This window comes from Salvia hispanica, chromosome 2 (genome assembly GCF_029641045.1).
Source record: "Salvia hispanica isolate PSC_SH4W2 chromosome 2, Shi_PSC_v1, whole genome shotgun sequence".
Taxonomy (NCBI): domain Eukaryota; kingdom Viridiplantae; phylum Streptophyta; class Magnoliopsida; order Lamiales; family Lamiaceae; genus Salvia; species Salvia hispanica.
In genome coordinates this window covers 6375397-6397727 of record NC_142693.1, presented here as the reverse complement: position 1 = coordinate 6397727, position 22331 = coordinate 6375397, and the positions used below count along the sequence as shown (strand labels likewise).

Here is a 22331-nt window from a genome sequence, read left to right as displayed (position 1 = left end):
TTGACGTCGTCTTTAAAGACGCGCATCGCCGCTCGCAGAATGTCGGCTTCACTGGCTCCGCTTTGGTAATGCTTCGCTTCACCCCTGTAGACCGCGCAAAACTTTTTGACATCTTTGTCGACCCGGTCCCAATGACTGCGGAGCATCTTCACGGTGCGGGGGCGACTCCCCCTCGGCTTTGAATCTGTGTAAAGCTCTGTGACCTTCTGCCAAAAGCACAATTTGTTTTGTTGATTCCCGACGATGGGATCGTACGAGACGGTGAGCCAAGAGGTGTATAGAGCCAACGTCTCTTTGCAGCTGTATGGATGACGGCCTAGATCCTCCTCCACCTCCTCCTCCACCGGGGTCTCTTCGTCCTCGGTATCGCGGCTGGCGGAGCCTCTACCGCTGCTGAACGGAACGTATTCCGGAATGTGTTCCTCCTGAAAATTCTCCCTAATTTGGGACAATCCCTGCGTTGCCGTCGGAGGGGGGGAGGGACGATAGTATGCATCCAGATCGAAATGTGGAGCTTGGTACGGCGCCGGCGTCGACGAGCCTTCGGTGCCCGTCGTCGACGAACGAGCCAACGAGTTGTACATGCCCCCCAGTCGCCAAACGCGTTTAAATCGAAGCCGCCGGAGCCGCTGGAGTTTCCATCACCGGACATTTTTAAAGAAATTGGAGAGGGAAAGAGAAGTGAATTGAGAGAAGAATAGATGTGGTGTTTGTAGTGTTTGTGTGTGGAATGGAGAATGAAAGAGAGTAGTTTGTATTTTATAGAATAAGAAAAAGAAAAAAAAATTAAAATTACCGTTGAAAAAAACGGTAATATTACCGTTAATTAAAAAAAATTAAATCGATTTTTTAAAAAAAAAATTTAAAATTTGCGTCAGATATTCGACGCCCACTCGCGGGGTCAGCGAGTGGGCGTCACGCACCAACGGTCGTGCGCCACGTCGCCCCAGCGCGTGGCGAGACCGTCTCGCCAGCTGCCTCGCCGAGACGGGACGCGGGACAGGATAGCGACGAGCCCGGGACGAGATGCGAGCCACAACGGCGTCTCGCGGGCGTCTCGTCTCTCCGAGACGAGACCGGGCTGGATTTTGTTGCCGCTGTGGATGCCCTAAGAAATTCAAAGTCTTCTATAAATACAAATCAACCACGCCTTTATATGACGTCGTTTTTTTGTCCTTTCTTCGTATGGGGCATTTTGACACTCATAGTTAAATAATACTCCCTTCATCTCACAATAGGCGTCACATTTTGTCATTTTGGGTCATTCCATAATAAGAGTCACATTTCACTTTTATCATAGATGGTAGTAGCCGTAGGTCCAATATTCCACTAACTCAATTTACTCACATTCTATTACAAAAGCAATAATATAAAAAAATGAAACTCATATTCCACTAACTTTTCCAACGTACTATTCTTTACATTTCTTAAAACTCGTGCTTATACAAAATATAAAAATATGACTCATATTGTGGGACGGATGAGCAAGTACACTTAAGTGCCATCTTATTAAAATTTGTATTCAGATAAAGGGATAATTGAAAAATATGAAAACACAATGATTTAATGTTCTATTTTTCAGACTAATCAAAGTTTCACCAAAAATCAAGATCTAACCTGCTATTTGCCTTTTATATGATTTTTTTTTTCAACTTTTGCAAAAAAATAATTTTAAGTATTTTTAAATTTAAAATAATAATCCACGTTTATTTTTAGTGTTTGCTTCAACAAATTTTTTGTGGGAAAAAGACAGGGAAAATATAGTAATGATTTGATAGTATTTCTGTCAAAAGCATACTAGTTATAGTATTTATGCTTTTGGGGAAAATTAAATAATTTTTTATTCAGTGTCAAACTACACAATTACTCTATTTTTAATGGAATATATGATTGGCTACAGTTTCCCAAATAGCATCACTCTTTTGAAAATGTGTTTGAATGGATGGAATTTTCAATGAAAATGTCAAATTGTACGTGAAAGAGTTATTAGTATAAAATATTTGGGGTTAACTATAAATTTTAGCCTTTGTTTTGTAAATAGTTTTAGTGTATATTTAAAATATTGATTTTTTAATAATAAAAATAATAAAAATATTTGGGTTAACTATAGTTTTTAGCCTTGTCGTTAAATATTTTTAGTCTACGTTTATAGTGTGCGCGGGCGCAATGTAGGTGCATTTTGTGTGAATAGTTTGTGCGTGCGCGCATAGTATGTGCATTGTGCATTTAAGGTGTGTAATATGTGTGTGCGTGCAGAGTGTGTAATGTGTATGCAGTGTGTGTTTTTTTGTGAATGTACCCAATTTTATACTCCCTCCGTCCATTCAAGATCTCCACCTTTCTATTTTAGTTTGTCTCATTCAAGATGTTCACTTTTTATATTTAGAATTTAATCTCTCGCCTCTCTCCTCATTAAAATATTCAACTACTTTTTTCACTCTACTTTATCACAAACAACTATTCCACTTGAAACTCCATACTGACTCAAAAATGTGGCCATCTTGAGTGGGATGGAGGGAGTACTAATTATTTAGAAGTCTAATTATCTCTTTATGATATGGAATTCAAATTGTGGAATTAGAAAGATAAAATTGAAATTTCAATTTTAATTCCAATTCTAATTTCAATTTTTTTTGTTTTACCAAAATATAATTATGATTTGATAGACTTGCGGCAAAAGCATACTAGTTGTAATATTTATGCTTTTTGGGAAAATTAAATAGTACTCCTTCTGTTCTATTAGAACTGCAATATTTTCCTTTTTATATTGTCCTAATAAAAATGAAATGTTTCCTCAAATGAAAACAACACTCTCTATACTTTTTCTTCTCTCTTACTTTACTCTCTCTTCATTAACTCACAGAACACTACTACATAAAATCATGTGCCAGAAACCAAATATTGCATATTTATTGGGACGAAGGGAGTATATTTTATTCAGTGTCAAACTATTTTAAATGGAATATATGATTGGCTATAGTTTCCCAAATAGCATCACTCTTTTGAAAATGTGTTTGAACGGATGGAATTTTCGTTGAAAATGTCAAATTGTTTGTGAAAGAGTTATTAGTATAAATTATTTGGGGTTAACTATAGTTTTTAGCCTTGTTTTTAAATATTTTTAGTCTATATTTAAAATTGTGATTTTTTAATGATAAAATAAGTTAAATTGTCATTTTAACAAAAGTGATACCGTTAATGTTGAAATTGTCAAACAAATTAATTGTCACAACTTAATTAATACTCCCTCCGTCCCAGATAATTCGATCCAGTATTCCATTTCGGTCCGTCCCACATAATTTGTCTCATTTCACTTTTACCATTTTTGGTAGTGGACCACATATTCCACTAACTCATTCTTATTCACATTTTATTATAAAACTAATACTTAAAAGTAGGACTCACATCCCACCAACTTTTTTAACTCATTTTCCATTAGATTTCTTAAAATTCATGCCGAGTCAAAGTGTCCCAAATTATCTGGGACGGAGAGAGTAGTACGATATTGTTTCCTAGCCATTCAACTAATACAAGGATGATTCATTCTTAATTAATAGTAGTATCAAAATTACTAAAACCATTAGGGATTGAAAAATCCTAAAAAGTCTTATTGATGTATAAACGCTCATAAGACCACTTTTATTTTATAATTTGAACATTAACAACCTCGTTTTTAATTGTGAAAGAAATTGAAAATCGTTTTCTTATTTATCTTCTGAGGCTATACAAAAATAGAAACAAAAAAAAAGTGAAAACATGTGAAATTTCTCGGTATACAGAATATACATTAAATTGAGTACTACTATACACTGAAAAGATTGAAAGTTCATACTCCCTCCATTGTCACATTTCCATTTGTTCGAATTAGTAAATTATCATTAATAGATTCAATTCAACTATTTTTTGGAATATTAATTACTTCAATTACTTTTTTCATTATCACATTCATATATTTAAATATATTTCCTTTTTCTACTCAACACACTCAAAAATATCTTCTAAAATCACGTATGATTGCCACAAATATGATATCTTTTGTGGATTTGAGAAGTACTACTATATAAAAAATAAATTAAACTAGTGCTATAAACTAAAAAAATATTGAAAGTTCCCGTTTTAAACTGTAATTAACTCAAATATTTATATGGGCAAGGATAATTAATATAGTTAACCTTCTAACATGTGCTCTAAAATTCCTACACAAACAAATTACATATGTACTCACTCACCCACTCTACTTGGAAATAATACTCCCTCCGTCCCAAGGAAGATGACCTCTTTTTTGAGCGGCACGGGCTTTTATGCAGTTATATTTTGTGTGTTAAGAGGAGAGAGTAAAGTAAGAGAGAGGGAATAAAGTAGAAATAAATGTGTTTCCATTTTAAGTAATTGGTCATCTTAGTTGGGCAAAACCAAAAAGGAAAGTGAGTCATCTTCAATGGGAGGGAGGGAGTAGCTTATAAAAAATACTCCCTCCGTCCCCGATTAAGAGTCACACTTTTCCATTTCGGTCCGTCCCCAATTAAGAATCACACTTCATTTTACCATAAATAGTAAGTCTCGCATTCCACTAACTCAATTCACTCACATTTTATTATAAAACTAATATAAAAATATGGGTCCCGCATTCCACTAACTTTTTCAACCAATTTTTCTTTACATTTCTTAAAACTCGTGCTCAGTCAAAGTGTGACTCTTAATCGGGGACGGAGAGAATAGAAGTAAATTAAACTTCGATGGTAAAAAAATAACATTTTTTTGGAACAAAGAGAATATATTATTTGTTGACATGGACTCATTTTGGTAAATTTTATTTCCATACCGTTGTTCCTCAGATAACTAAAAAGCTAAAATTTGTCAAACTATGAGCAGTAGAATTTGCTTCCCGTTGAGCATGATAAAACTCCAAAAGCACGAGCTCTTCTTGATTCAATAACGAAATTCATGGGATCAAACACAGTTAAAAAAAATTATACTGACGTTGAAAAGTAGAGGCAAGGTAGCGGCCGTCACTGATAATAGATGGCGGACGAGAAAAAAATAAGAAAAAGATTTAGGAAGGAGCTGCCGCAAAATGAAATTAGAGAAGGTAAACTTTTTTCACCCTCATTAGCAGGTAGTGAGTTGGTCACCCTCTCCGATCCCACCTGCCATTGGCCTAATTGTTTGAAAGGTTGTTTCTTATTGCACAAGCACCATGGCTGGGCCCGCAACATCATTTATGTACCAAGAAGGGTATTTCACAAATAATAAAATTAGTGAGCCAGATTAATCATTATTATTTCTATAATAACAAAATTTCAAATTTTATTTAAGCGTTTGACCTCCTAAAACTCAAGTTAATCCAAAAATGATACACTTAAAGGAATGTAATTGATTTTGTGAAAATTGAAATGTAAATGATACGCTTAAGGAATGTAATTGATTTTGCTCAAATTCAAATTTAAATTAATCAGATGTAATAGTATATCCTTATAATGAAACAACAAAAATTTTGAATTGGCACTAACTCTGCATATATTGGCATTTGACACATATCTCCTTTTACAATTGTATTGATACATTTACATTTAATGCACTCTATGATGTAAATGCATCAGATGTAAATGTAGCAATCATTTCAAATAAAATCTGCATTATTACTCCATCAATGAGATACCAATACAATCAAACCGCCCTTTTGCAATTTATTTACCTAGGTGTAATTAACAATTTGATTTTATTTAATTCACATACAAATCATGGGGAATAAAAGCCTAAAATCGCTAGCAATATTTTAAAAATTGGATCGAACAAGCTAGTTTGACTAGTGCATTCGCAAATTGAGGTCTTAACGGTCCGATTTCACCTATAAAATCGCTAGATATTTGGGCTGTTTTGAACCACCAGGACTGACCTTTTTATTTCATATTTTTCAAAAAATAATCTTAATTTTTTATAAAATTTGATCGCTTAAACATTAATTAAATAAAAATCATATTTACAGTTTAACCATACACTCTTTTGTGAAATAATGCGAACTTTAATTAGCTACTTATATACATAAAACAACCATTTTTTTCTCTATAAAACTAATCATTTGTGTTAATTATATATCATAAGAATGCATTACTTCAATATTTTAACTACAATAAACTAAAATATATTTATTATTTTGAATTAATTAATAATATTTATATATTTTGATTAATACTTAATTATGTTTATCACCCACCAATTCTTTTTATATCTTATCAAGAACTAAATTTTAATAGGTTTATAGTATACTAGTATAAGGTTTAATATTTTGTGATATCTTATTAATTACTATTTTTTATCATTCAATAAATTTAAATTTTATTTATAGAATATTTACTCATTCGTCCCATTAAATAGGGATTTTGAAGATTGCACTGGTTTTAATGCAAAATTGGTAGAGTAAGAGAGAAGTAAAAACAAAAAGTGATTTGAGTATGTTAGTAGAGAATGTACCCACCCGATAAGAGAAAAAAATTTGCCAAAAATGGAAGATGACTATTTTGGTTGGACAACCCAAAATGGAAAAAGAAGACTATTTTTATGGGACGCATAAAGTAGTATTTAATTATATATATTTGAAAAATTATTCTACTTTTGTCGGTGGTCTAACCGGTCCAACCAATTGAATAATGAATCGACAACTTCACCGATTCGGTTACTGATACAACTTTTAAATATTGATTACAAGTTATAATCATTAATTAAAATTTAAAAATTAGTTAGAAAAAGTATGTGTTCTCGATTTCATATCAGAAACTAAGGTATCATCAATCCGCAGTTATTTTATACTCTTCATAAGTACTCCTTACTAATTAATGATTATTTGTGTATATGTACATAGATGTTGTGCTTTATTATTATGTTTTTATATAGTTAAAAATGATCAAATTACCGAAAGTAGTAAGTATAAGTTCAAAACAACAATCGACAAGGCTATGTCGCAAATATACAAACCACGTCCGTAAACGACAAGGCAAAAAACTACTACTTCGAATAAGTCCTAAACAGCGGGGCACCCGATAAGGCCAAAAGCACTTTATTATTAGTGTTACTACATATTTAGAAAAGGTATATACTCCACTTAATAAAAATGTATGTACAATTGCTCTTAAATTGCTAAAGATTTCATACATGCATCTTGCTAATATCATCATAATAATTGTTGATTTCCTCATAAAACATATATGGAGCAGCAATTTACTCAAGAAATCCAGACTATAGAGATACAATAAAACTAGGCATTAATTGAAACGGTATGAAAATAAATGGAACAACTCAGACAACGCAAAGCAAATTTTCAAAATCGAATTGAATCTAATGTCTTCAGCCGCTATAAATATGTACACAATGATAGCCCTAAAACTCACCAAGAAAAAGAAAGCATTGTTAAAACCAAAAAGCAATGACTAGAAAGAAGGTAACTCTTGCCTACATTACGAATGATTCGGAGAGAAAAGCTTCATACAAGAAGCGAAAGAAGGGTCTTATTAAGAAGGTGAGCGAGCTGAGCACCCTCTGTGGTGTGCCAGCCTGCGTCATCATCTACAGCCAGTACGACCCCGTGCCGGTTGTATGGCCGTCGCCTCTTGATGCGCAGTCCATCCTGGCCCGCTTCCGCAAGCTCTCCGTCATGGACCAGAGCCGGAAGATGGTCAACCAGGAGAGCTTCACGCGGCAACGGATCAAGAAGACGACGGAGCAGCTCCGCCGCCTCCAGAAGGACAACACCTGCCGCGAGCTTGAGGCCTTTATGTTCCGATGCATCCTCGGCCAAGCCTCCTTAGACGACCTCCAGATCCATGACGTCTCGGAGATGAACTTTGTCATCAGCCAGACGCTCCGGGATATCAAAGCCAGGATGGAGGCGATGGCGGCGGAGCACCAGCGCAATCTGGCTGCGCCTCCGCCGCTGCCTCCACTCCTGCCGCAGCTGCCTATGCTGGCGATGCCTCCTCCTCCTCCTCCTCCTGCGGTGGAAGAGGCTCCACCGCGGATGGAGGAGGATGGCATGGAGAGCTTCCCCTGGAATCTGGTCCAGAGCCCGGGAGGAGGAGGAGGGATGGAAGGGAGCGGGCTCGGGTGGGATCCCGGGATGGTGCTGCCGTATCCTTACTTTTTCGACCAGTCTGGCTCTTCTCAGTCTGGCCAGAATCGGAATCCGGATCCGAATCCTAACCCTAATCGTAATCCTAATCCTAATCCTAATCCTTTCAACCCGTGATGCTCTCATTAGTGATTTAGACATGGCGGGTTTAGAATTTTTATGTTTAGGGTTAAGTTAATATGCGATTTGTATCCTGGTTGATTGATGAATGATGAATCTGGAGTTGAGTAATTTGTTTTGATTAAAGTGTATTGTGTCTTCTCAATTTTAGCAGTTATATGATCTTCGTAGATATACTATTATTATTACTTCCATTTTAAACTGCAGAGAATTTGAGTTATATGATCTTCTTATATGTTAATATTATTATTACTTCCTTTTAAAAAGGCGGAAAATTTCTATAGCAGGCGTTTACTTATTACATCCACTTTTTCATACACTTGTTATTTAAATTTTTATATTACGAAGTGAGACATAACTACTCCATTTCAGAAAGAAAACTAAACATGCTCTTTTTACTAGAAAGAAGTAAAAATATTAAATTTTATAATAAAGCATATTAAGACTTAAGTTGTCATGTAACTCTCCGTTAGTTACATTGTTTGCAATGATTTTCATGTGTATTTGTAATATTATATATAGGGAAAGTAAAATAATCTTATACGCGGAAATATTACAACTCAACTAGTAATAAATCTTCATTGCATTTACTAAATTAAAATTTGCAGATAATATCTCGTTACAATAAAATAAGAATAAATCGTTACATCTGTTACAGTAAATAGAGAAGAGATAGTTGCATCTGAAACAGGGATCGAATTTTTAGGAGTAAATTACTGATTACACATGTTTTTTTAACCATTGTTCATCATCATGGCTTCTCATGACAGCGTACATAATAAATTTGACCCAAAAACATTTCATATTTTTTACCAATTTAAATATCAATAACGTGCCTTAATTAATAGATAGGAATGTAATAATGATTGATATTAGCCGGTATTAAATAAAAAGATAGGAATAAGTGTATACAAAATCAAGCTTAATGTCAATGCATTTATCATTTATGAGTAGATTAGACCTAGTCCTAAACATAAAATATGTACTCTCTTCGTACTTAAAAGATGTTTTATTTTCCTTTTTCGTTTGTCCCACTAAAGATATCATATTATTATTTTTGAAAAAGAATTCCTCTCACATTAGTATAAAAGTTACTACATTTTTTCTCTCCGCTTAACACATAAAACAAAACCTTCTAAAATCTCGTGTTCATGCCATGTCACCCCTGCCTTCATGTCGTAACCACCGTCATCACAGAGCCTCATTGTCACGCTCTATGATGACAATGCCTCGATCTTAGCCATCATTCTGATAAATTGGCTAAATCCCTTCGATTTGATAAGCTTAGATGTTTGCTTTTGCGATGAAGTGTATTTTGAAATTTCTAAAAAAATTAGCTTGCTTTTCTAAGTAATGGAAATTTTATTGCTTTTACTAGTATTTGGAAATAGATGAAATTTGTTTTATTGTAAAGTTGCGAACGTATTTACTTTTTAGTACGCCCTCCGTCCCAAGGAATATAACCTCTTTCTTGGGCGGCACGGGATTTTATGCAACTTTATTTTGTGTGTTAAGTGAAGAGAGTAAAGTAAGAGATAAGTAATAAAATAGAGATAAAATGTGTTTCTATTTTTAGTAATGGATCATCTTGAATGGGACAAATCAAAAAGGAAAGATGATCATCTTCAACGGGACGGAGAGAGTACACCGTACCGAAGCTACTATAACTGTGGGAATCGTGGGCTTTATACCCACTTAAATAAATATAATAACTATGATTTGTAGTCAGCATACTATGATTTAAGTGGAGTAGGTTTTACTGCTTGCTATGTGAACACGCTTAGATTGGTTGTGCAATCTCGCCACCATAAATCAATGAGTCAGTTCGCAGTAGTTATGATAATGCCTTTGATTGTAGGCATCGCTCAAAATCTCATTGGAGACTATTTTTATATTATTTAGTTGTTTCTTAAATCACCCAAAATCTTTGTTTTTTAAAATTATCTAGTTGTTAGAGACTATATTTGTATCGGGTAGGCGACACTTAATTCTTTTAGTCCGCGATATTCTATTTGGGTAGGCAGCTTCAATTTAGGGCTTTAGTTGTTTTTGTTTTCCATAGTGGATTTTCTTTTCTTTTCTTTTTTCGCTACTTGTATTCTTCATATTTTGATTTGAGGAGTTTGTTTCGTTAGCCATATTAGCGTCACTTGAATTTGTTGTGTATTGCTAGATCAATCCCTCAATGTGTCACATATTATTGTGTGAAACTATTATTTGCTTTTGATTATTGTATTGGTTTAATTTGCTACTATTTGTATTATCGTTGCTGTTCTTTTTTACCAATCTTTGGTTTGCCTTTTTCATTCATATATGAAGTCTGGATTATATTTAAGGTTTTGAGTTTAACTTTCTTATAAAACCAACTGTTATTTCCTAACCATACAAATATTTGTATGCATAATTATACTTAGATTAGATTAGATAGTCAATTTTGGGAGATTTAGAAGATTATATCTCATGATTAGATATGTATTATATTTGATTCATGATATTAAATCTCACAACTTAATCTATGGATATTTATATGATAATAGTTATAGCCACTTATTTCCAACAAAAATAATTCTAACTTATTAATCCTAGATAGTTAGTCATATGATAATGAGTCCGAACGACACATTTGTGCATGTAATATTGTTATAAGTGGGCTTGGTCCAAGGTAGATTAATTTAAATAGCGATCCGTTAGACTGATGTTGGGCATGGTCTAAAGTAATTAAATGGGCTTCTTGGAGGGTAAGGGCTCAGCTACGGTTTAGCCCATTAATTAAGTGTACAACAATAACACTTTTATTGATCCAGCAAAACTATTTACTTTTTTTATTTTTCAGTAGCTTCTTTATGGTGGTATGACTCATTAACTCGCTGTAAATAAATTATTATATCAAAATAAAAATATCCTTTTCTCATTTGTTGGATAATTATAGTAAAATGCTTAATCTTATTCATTATGTAAAACAAAATCGTCCCCGTTTGAGAATATGAATTTTCCTAAAAGATGATGCCTAATGGCCCTAATTATAAGTCAAGCTCATGTATCATCAAAATTAATATACGTTATAAGTATGTATATGTTGGAATTTACAACAGAATATAAAGTCAAAGATATGGGTATCTTTAAAATTAATTCGAACCCAGTCAGAGATACGAATTAGTTAGTTGGTATATGTTCATATCTTAAATGTGTAGCAATTTAAAATTTAAAATGCTCGAAATTATTTACAAAAATCATCTTTGAATAGTAGCTGCACCAACACAATTGGGTCATTACACTCAACAAAGTAAATGTAATAAGCACCTAATTTCGTCTAAGTTCGGTTGCCAAAGACTATGAAATTCAAATTGAATAAAAACTAAATCAAATGGAAAATAAGTATTTATAAAATTGGTGGTTAAACTAAGATTCTGTTTGACCTAAAGCGATAGCTCTCCAATTAATGGAGATAATGATGGCCCTAATTTCACACTGCAACTAGCATTAATTTATTTTTAGAATATATGGTAATAATTAAATTGACGATAGAGACTATATCCGAATGCTGATGCAGATTATTACTGGTGCAGATAATTTTTTTTAATTTGAGTGATAGATAGAGATTACCTCGCTGTGCGGATGTGTAAGAGACAATTTCTTTGGTCGGTTTCCCAATAACACTAATTGATTTCATCATTAAGTGTAATTACTAATTAGCCGTATATATGACTAGAAATGATAATTTAGAAACTATTTAATTAGCATTGAAGTAAAAAAAAAAAAAAGGAGAAACTATTGATGATTATACTTACTTTGAGTTAAATATAGAAAAAAAAAATTCTATTAAATGGATGTTAATATTTTTTTTATTTTAGGTCAAAGAAAAACAATATTATGATTAATTAAAAATATTTAAAAAATATAGGTGTTGGCCACATGATGATGACTTTTTCTCAGGTCACCGAGGATTGAGATTGTTTTCCGTCGACCCAATCAAATTAATCGTCTAAAATACTCTTACATGTCTCATTAAATTCTATCAATTCATTGACGTACGTATATAATAAGAAAATTGTTCATATTTTAATAAATATTTTTGTGTAAACGCTTTGCCAAAATCCAACGTATATTATTGAAGTATCGGACTCTAATATACTTCTTTCACCCACTTGAAGGGCGGGACACATTTTCACTTTTTAGATATTACATTCTAATTAAGACATTTCTTAAAATAGAAACACTAGTTTCGTATTTTCTTCTTTCTTTATTTATATGTACAAAACAATAATGCATAAAAACTCATATTAAATTAAGTAATGTAGAGTATTGTTATTGTTTAGAGTGATACAGAGAGAGTAGTAGTACAAATTATTTTATATGACTACACACAAAATTCTGTAATGCGATCGAAAACGAAAGCTTGACCTACAGTTCAAAGTGAATTAAAGAGCAAAACTCTAGCGACTAGTATTTGTTGTGTATTTAAACAAAAATAACACTGCCTAGTTAAATTTGGAGTTAAAATTGATAGTAAACTCTACCAACCTCGACTAAAGTTTTGGTTTTTCCTCATAATATTTAGAATTTGTTAAAAATATGGTAAATCGTATACATCAATTTGGTATTGATAAAAAAGAAGACTTTGGCATACCTTTATAATAAGTGTGGATAGCCCTCATTTCTAATAAGGTTTTTTAAGAGAATAAGTGACCCATTTCCATATGATATTAAAGTGGATCCAAGTCGATGATTGATTTATGTACGTGTAAAAGTATGATGTTATACCACTATACTCACATTATTAAACACTACTAATAATGTGGGTGAGTGGGTCTCATTATCCACCATTTACTTTTATTATACTTCTCATCTTCTCTCTTTCTTTATCAATTTGTATTAATTCTCGTGCCATTTCAAATGCTTATATTTTTATGGGACTGAGGAAGTATGTTATAACCTATAATGAAATATTACGAACGCTACATTCAAAACTGAAATAGATGATGTAGTGAATTCAATAATCTAAAACGACATAGTTAAGGTTACTATAAATACTAAAGTAATAAACAAAAATAAAGATACACCTCATAATTTAAATTCATGGAATATTTAAGAAAACATTAAAGTTTTATGTTATCCCAACTTTGACCTATTCGTGATTTTAGGAAGAATTTACATTAATTACAAATATAGTCAAAGCTTATCTTTAATTCATCATTCATTTTATAAAACAAAGTTGAAATTTTGGCTAATTGACGCAAATGAAACGTTGGCGTTATCATTGTTTCATTTTAAATGCCAAATCATGATGTATCATTGCTTTATTTTAAATGCGATTTCATCTTTTATATGGTACGACAGCGTCGGTTAGCTAAATTTTTAGTTCAAAGTTCAAATTATAAAATGAACAATGGAAATAAGTTTGCTATATAATTGTAGTAATTAGTATAAATTCAAGCTAACAAATTAATTACTAAGAAATCAAAATTGAGAAACATTTTAGCAATAACGTCAATGTTTATGTAGTTAGAGACTTGTTTTAATAAATCATGGTTTACGTCCAATTAATATTAATTTATTATATTTCAATGTTTGATCAGCTTAAATTTTAAAAATTGTTTGACAATGTGAATGGTAAGTAGGAAGATAATATTAGTGCAATGTGAATTCTATATAATTAAATTGAAATAAAATAATGAAATGTAAAGTCTGTTTATTAAAATAGTATATGTTGAATAGGATATTTATTGAAGTATAAACAAAATAAAGGATATTTGTTGGAGACAGAAGGGAAAGGGAGTATTAAATTTTGACAATTGGCATGCAATTTAATTTTTTCTTTTCTGTGTCTATCATATAAATGTTTAATTGATTTTCTGTCCCTAACAAATAATGACTTTAGATAATGGAAGATTATTTTTTTATCAAATAAATATTTTACGTGAATAATTATAAGCAGGAGTGTTCAAGAGAAAAAAAACTAATTACCCATTCTTTCTGAATGGCTACCAAGAGTCCAAGACAATTTACTGTTCCGTAGGCATTACTACCGATGGTTCAATACATATACTCGATCAAAATACACACTACTAATTAAAATTAAATATTTAAATAAAAATTCATTTGCATTGACATATGTTAGTAACAAGTAAGAGTAAACCCCCATATATACCCAAAAATATTGCATTAAACACACTTGGCCCTAGCTCTCTTCCTTGCAAGTCAGACAAAGTGCCTCAACAATATACTAGTAGTATTTATTAAATCACAAAATTGCTTATTCTTCGTCCAAGTTTTCAACTGAGTGTGCTCATAGCCTACTACATCTATTACAATAAGGAACGAGTCACACTATTACAGATTCAAAATTTCTCCGATGAAATTAAGCATAAAATCACAATTTTTTAATAAAAATGAAAAAAAAAACCTCATTTGCACAATTTTACTTGGAAGAAAGAATATTTCTGTATATTTCATCGTTAAAATATATTACAAATATCTATATTTCCTTTTTCAAAGAAAAAAAAATGAATTTAGACTTTCATTCCCCCAACCCCAAGTAATCCCTGACGTCACTCGTGAAACAAGGGTACCGCCGCCACTCCCGGCCGTGCAGCTTCAATATCTTCGCCGCCCTCTCCTTTGTCGTCGACTGCCCCGCCCCGACATGCAGCAGCGCCACCAGCTTCTTCACCGCCCCGCACATCAGCATCTCCTCCACCACCTTCTCCGTCGCGTGAAAGCTCGCCACCAGCATCAGTATCTTCACCCCAATCTTCGTCGCCCCTCCGCTCGACACATTCAGCATCTTCTTCGCCACCGCCGCGATCCCCAATCCGTGCTCCGTGAAGGCCAGCCTCCCCTCCGCCAGTTCGCACAGCAGCTTGATCAATTGCATAATCCTCTCGCACTTAGATCTGCTCGATTCGGGGAGCAGCTCCACCAGCGTGCATATCGCGCCGGCCTCGATCGCCTTCAGCCTCGACTTCTTCGACGCCTCCAGCATCTGCACCAGCAGCTTCAGCGCGCACGAGCTCGCCTTGCTGCAGATCTCGTCGGACACGATCTCCAGCAGCGATTTGAAGAAGCCGACGCCTTGATCCTGCGCCGCGTAGTTCCATTGGTAGTCCGCCCTCGCCAGTTTCTCGAACGTCGCCACCGCGCCGAATCTCGCCTCCGCGCCCCCGCGCTGCAGCACGATCGCCATCGAATTCATACAATTGGAGCTCATCAGCACCTCCAGAATCTGCTCATCGCCGTCGGAAACGGGAATGTGGCGCAGCACCGCCACCGCCTCCTCGCAAGCCCTAAAAACCGCGAAATCCGAATTTTCCCCCAAAACCTGCTCCATTATCCGCACCAGCACCTCAACCCCGCCCAACCTCTTGAAATCCTCCTTCACCTCATCCCCCAATTCCACAATCGACCTCAGCCTCTTCAAGCAGCTCACCTTAAACGGCGTCGAATCGATCTCCCCGAGCGCGGCTGCCAGCTCATCTCTCTTTGGCGACGCCGCCGCCGCCGCCGGCGGCGTCCGCCGCGATTGCCAGGCGGAAATCAGGCGCTGGAGCGTGTGATTGGGAGTCATATCCAAAGCCTCGACGCATTGCATAGTGGCGGGGCAGGTGGTCTTCTTGTAGGTGAGGAACCATCGCTCGATGTTTTTCCTGTCGTAGGTGACGCCGGTGGAGATGGTGACAGGATCCTTCATGATCTCCATGGAAATCGGGCAGCGGAAATCCTGAGGGCAGTCCATGGAAGGGATTCCATCCATTTCTCAAAAGGGGGTTTGAATTTGTAAATGTGAGTGTTTTTTGAAGACTTTTTATGCGAGGCATTGACAATGAATATATAGATGGTGTAGAGATTGGTGGAAGTGTGAAGAAAGAGGAGAGTCAAAACTTATCTGGCGTGTAGACATGGAAGGGACAACGAAACTGTGGGATCCGAGTTACTCTCTCACAACTTCGAATTAAATTATTTTATTTCTGAATCCGCCCCGGTATTTCTTGGTATTACCAATTTGACCACCGAGATTTTCTTTTGTTTTAATTAAATTCAAATATTTTGTTGGTGTTGGTGCGACTAATCTGGAATTTGCAAACATGATCAAATGGATTTCCGAAATGATGAATGATGAATTATTATTGCTTTTGGAATAACTATTAAATCACGGTAATGAAATTTATATAAGCTTATCTGTACGTAAATATAGTATTTTTATAATCGAATATTTTGTAGTATAAACATTTTTTATTTTTGTTGTTATTATCATGATTTGTATTCTTTTTGCTGAATTCAGAGAAAAAGTTATTTGGATTAATACTATATATTATGGATTTTATATACTAGTATTTGAGTTTGAGCAATCATTATAAGGTAAAATTAGAAAGGGCTCAATCAAGCAAAAAAATTGATTACAACATAATATGGTAAGTATGAATAATTAGAGAAAGATATAGTGTCTCAAATCTCAATCCTTAGTGAGGCACCAGCTAGATGAACGTTACTTGTTGCATTGAAAGTAAGGGGCGAAAATATAAATAGGTACTACTTGATGGGCTGTTTGGTGAAGTTGACTTTGTATGTATAAGTATAAGCCACTTGTACACACTGAAAAAAGTAAAATCTAACGTTTCGCCAACGACATGCACAGATTTAATAAATACGGTCATCGATACATGTGTAATTGTATTCCTCTTTAGACTTTTTTAAAATCTCTTTCCTGACTATATTTTCCATTTAATTACTACTCTAAATAAATGACTTAGTAATATAAAGAAAAGTCAAATCAAATTACATAACAGCGGCGCGGAATGCGATCATCTTTTTCTCACGTTATCTTTAGAAGAAAAATTAGCTTGGCTGTTCAGCTGCCTCATCGTCCTCTCGATCTCTCTTTCTTATATGAATTGAAATGGCTCTAACCTGAGCACGAGATTAGTCCATAGCTAAAAGCAACACCCAAATCTAGCACAACTAATACCAACTCAATAGCAAGGTGATATCGACAAGATAAAGAAAAACTCATCCCAAAAGATTAACTGATTAGGAGAAATAACTCATTCATCGATAAACCTTACGCCAATTAGCTTTCATAACCAATGTCAGATGGAGACCAACATCTTCGTTGGTCACGGTTAATTCAATTGTAGCTTTGAGATGCTTATTGGTCACATACATGTTGGTCACGAATATGTGTCTTTCACAACTGATGCGAGATCTTAGAGTCTCGTCCCAGGGGAAACAATCTCGTTAGTCACAGATGGTTCTGTTATCCGGCTCTCATTCTGAATTTGCTCATGGATCACAGTTGTGTATCTCTCAAAACTCACAACTGATGTGGGATATTTTAGTTTACAACAATTGATAAACTCAACAATTCACTAAAAAAACTTATTTTTTAGGAACACAAATTAAGAAGCAATTACTTACTTGGAAAATTTTAAAAACAACAACAATTTAGGATGCAAAATAAAGCATTCCTAAATGAAGGACAAATTAACTTAATCTTTTGCTTTTTTTTAGGATGCTTTCATTTGCGTCCTTTAATTTTAGTTGGGAAACAATAAGGAAGCTTTTTGAAGTGTTGATGGTATATTTATAAACACAAAGTGATTTAGATGTTTTGTAGGAGTATTTGAGTTAGTTCCTAATATATATGTTGATAATTTGTTGAGTTTTGAAGTAGAAAATGGTTTTAAAAGGATTAAAACCCAATGCATAGGTCACGCACGAGCAAGTATTGTTGCGCCACCCATGCAGCACCAACGAAGAGAAGAAAAAACCTGATGTCTGCACGACCCCCACGAGTGCACCACCTTCCTGTGCGAGTCGTGTGGTGGGGCGGGATCAGCTGAGAGTGCCTTGTCGAGAGCTAAGCATGAGTCATGGTCCATTCTCACGACCCGTGCCTACGTGTGGGATTTCAATTATTTGTCCCATTTTTGTGTTCTTGTAGCCCTAATTTCACTAGCTTCCTTCCAGCTATAAATACACCTTTGCAGTTTGAAAAATACAACTTTTATCTATAGAGAATAGCTTTATATTTTGTATTTTGGAGAATGAGAGCATCAAACATATAATTCAAGGAAGAACAAATAGAGCCAAGTTCAATTTCTTCGGATTTTGTCTAGTTTTTGTTAGATTGAACATGTTTTGTGTTATGTTGATTTAGTTCATCTGTCTAGTCTACCGTTAGTTAAATTCTTCCAATCTTATAATTGAATGAAAATAAGCAATTGGAACTACAAAAGAGTTGATGAAATTGTTACTCAATGATTCTCTTGCTTATATGATCTATTTTATACTCCATCCGTCCCATTCTAAGTGGAGTTTTTCTTATTCCACGATGCAATATTGTTAGAGAGAAAAAAGTACAATGAGTGATGTTTATATTTTAGAAAATATGTCATTTAGAGTGGGGCGTCCCTAAAATGAAAATGTATCACTTAAAGTAGGATAGAAAGAGTACTTAATTTTTTTTCATCGTTTAATAGTAGTATAGTATTTTATTCCATCATTACTCGATGTAATATTTGTGATCAGATCATTAGTGTCTATTGATACAATACTTGTGTTTATCTTAACAATAATATAATTTCACCATATACTTGCATAATATATTAATTTTAATAAAAAAAAATATGTCAATAATCGACCCCCTTAAGGCCAACGATCTTGTTGGTCACAGCTAGCTCTTTTGTTAGGCCATCTGCTTGTTGGTCAATGACATATTGGTCACGGTTGTGTGCCTTCCAAAATTGTGTAGGAAATTGGAGTGTGTAACAGTTGTACTTTTTCAAGGTATATAATTTAAGACTTTTTATGTTATATAGTCCTTTCAAAATTCTAGGTTTAAGCAACTACTAAGAATTAGATTATGGTTTAGAATTTCTTAAGATTAAACTATCAACGCTATCCTTATTTAGAATTATCTGATCTTGATTGTATCCATCGTGTTAACAAGACCTTATCGTGTTTGTTGCTATCAACTAACATAAGTTCAGACCTGATATATATATAAAAACATATACAAAGTCATATTGTATATATAATGGTCACAATATATACGAGTACGAAAATGCTGAATTAGCTACAAAATCAAACATACAGCGTTGACAAGATTAACGATTAGAAATTAAAAAATTGCTGTACATATATGTGTATAGCATCAGCAAAATCAAATTTTAAGAATGATATTCGATTGATGAATGATGAAACATTTTAACAGATGTACAAGCTTTGCAATGATGAACACTAAAAAAAATTAGGTGTAAACACTTGATTTATATCTAATTTAATGTAAACGATAATATAGTATATAAGCAAATCTTATCAAAGAATGCCATAATGTATAATGAATTTGCTGTCTAAGCATACATTATCCTACTTAAATATCTCTAAATTAAGACAGCTACATTAGATAGAATTTACCCTTTTTTTTTGTGACCACTGACCAGTCTGTATCTGAGTTAAGATTGTCTGCAATTTTTAATTTAAATACTGAAAATACATGTATTTATATAATTTTGGTCAAATGTACGTGTATTAATATGTGTCAGTGGCACCACATAAACATCTGTTTTCTGACTTTCAATTAAATTCGGTTCCTTACTTTCATATTTTTGAAAAATAAAATATACAATATTCATTTGATACGAAATAGCAGAATTAGCTCCTTGCTGTCATTTAATACTATTTCTTTGGTCCTTAGTAATTTGTTTCCTATTTGATTCAGTAATGGTTTTAAAATATAATAGAAAGTAGATTGAAAAGGTTAATATTATTTAAGTCCTATTTTTATATATTAATTTTATAATAAATATAAGTGATTATGAGTTAGTGGAATGTGGAGTCTATTATCGAAAATGGTAACTAAATACTGATAAACATTATTTTGACGAACTATTCCAGTAGAATTTAAGTGCTAATGTAGACATTTTATACTATCTAGACTGCATAATTTTGACGGTTTGTTATAACTTATAACTAAATACAGATAAATAAATAAAACAATTAAAGATAATAGATGGAAAACATGGTTTAAATAATTAAAGAAGCGAATTCTCTGACATTAATTTCATTAACTCTTGTGTATTTCTCATATTTAAGAAATGTAATGAAACGGGAAAGAAAAAAGTTAGTGGAAGTGGATTCTACTTTTATAAATTAATTTTATACTAATAAAATGTGAGTTAAATAAAATTTGTGGAATGTGATATCTATTACCCGGTCTACAAATAGTAAAATTAGAGAATTATTTGCGAATAGACGAAAATAGTAAATTGAAACAAATAACGGTATACAAAGAGAGTAGTATATAAATTGGAATTTATATTTACTACCTTTTTCACATTTCTATAAATGGCGGAAGAGAGAGTATATGATATACTATAATTTTTTTGATTTTTTATCGTGGATAACCTGAACACCATTTTCGTTGATAGTACTATTTTATTTAACTCTAGTTGATTTACACTTAAGTGCAAAGTCTAATATTTCATTCCATTAGAAAACATTACCCCTTACCAGTTACTGTCTGAGTCCATATAAATATTGTGTGGTCAACTTTAAACAAATAATAATGTGATTTATTATATTAAAAAGTATCTACATTGTTGAAACTATAACCTTCTTTGATTGGCAGTCTTCTATCTACCTTGTGTTTTTTAAATTCTTTTTGTCATCTTGTTTTAATAAATTTAGGATATTGGTCTTAAAATTCACTAACTTTTAAAAGTGTATAATTTTCCTAATTTGGCCCAAAAATTAGTACTCTCTCCGTTCCAACTAAGTTAAGTCGTATTCTTCTTTGGGATGTCCCAACTAAATTGAGTCATTTTTCCTTTTGACAAAAAATAAAACATCCAATCACTCTTACTATATTCCACCATCTAATTTACTCTCTCTTTATCTTTCTCACTTTATTTTCATCTCCTACTTTTCAACACAATTTCTTAATTTCCGTGGTCAAAAGTTATGTCTCAACTTAATTGGAACGGAAGGAGTAATTTTTTCCAGCAGATTTTTATCTTACATGGCTAGCCATAATATCTACTCCCTCCGTCCGCGATTAGAAGTCCCGGTCACTTTTGTGCACCCGTTTTATAAAAAAAATAAAAAATAGTTAAAGTGCAGAAATTGTAAAGTAAAAAAGAAAATATTGACAAGAGTCTTCTCAACATTATTCTCTTTTTTACTTTACCATTTCTCAACCCTAACTATTTTTTATTATTTTTATAAAAATATGTGCGCAAAAGTGACCGGGACTCCTAATCGCGGACGGAGGGAGTATGTATTTTATATTATACATGAAACGACGTCATTACAACACCTTAATTCTTGAATTAAACTTTGAATAATATGTAGTTAATAAGATAAAATATGTTTTGTAGATCTGTCGGATTTAAAAAATGATCAGCAGATATCAATCTTAAAGTTAGCAATACCACCTTCAGAATTCATGAAAAATATCAGAATTCCCTCGAAATTTATATCACTTTTTAAGACTAATACTCTGAAATTTATTTAGTCTCACATGGCTGACACACTCCCCTTTCTTTCAGAAATTTTAATAATATTTGGACTGAGATTAAAATATAATGGGGTTGTTTTGACCATCACCATCGAGATATTAATTAATGATCCCACAATTGAAAGCTCTTACTTTATGTTTTTATTCCCTCAACCCCCTAATTTAAAATTTTGAAAAATTAGGTCATCATTTGGACTTTTGATGTTAATGAATTAGTGTGAAACAACACACCACGATTTCACTCAAAAATTAGTATAAAATGACATAATGTGGAGTACTAGAATTTAAACCTCATTAAATCCCAAAAGTCGCCGAGATTTTCTGATCTTTCATTTGTCTCGATTAGTTATTGTTTTATAATTTTCAACCATACTGCAGAACTAACAGCAAATCTCATTTATTGGGTTGAAAAATAAAATGCTAAGAATTTGTAAAAACGCGTCTCATATAGAATCATCGAAACATTAATGTAGAGATGAAATTATCCAAAATTTTATTAATCACATGACAACTAAGAGTGATTATTGGCTATCAATCTATCATTCATGCCATTACAAATTTGAAAATATACACAAG

At 33.3% G+C, this 22331-nt stretch overlaps 2 protein-coding genes across 2 annotated transcripts; one reads left to right on the top strand and one right to left on the bottom strand.

The window, feature by feature from the left end:
• Positions 1–7420: 7420 nt before the first annotated feature.
• On the top strand, positions 7421–8239 carry LOC125185520 (agamous-like MADS-box protein AGL80). Its single transcript, XM_048082072.2, has one exon. The coding sequence runs from the start codon at positions 7421–7423 to the stop codon at positions 8237–8239; it is 819 nt and encodes a 272-aa protein (XP_047938029.1).
• A 6419-nt stretch (positions 8240–14658) lies between these two features.
• On the bottom strand, positions 14659–16077 carry LOC125219341 (E3 ubiquitin-protein ligase PUB23-like). The gene has a single exon (XM_048121295.2). It carries the CDS (start codon positions 15990–15992, stop codon positions 14760–14762), a length of 1233 nt encoding a protein of 410 aa, XP_047977252.1. The 5' UTR covers positions 15993–16077; the 3' UTR covers positions 14659–14759.
• Between the last annotated feature and the right edge of the window lie 6254 nt (positions 16078–22331).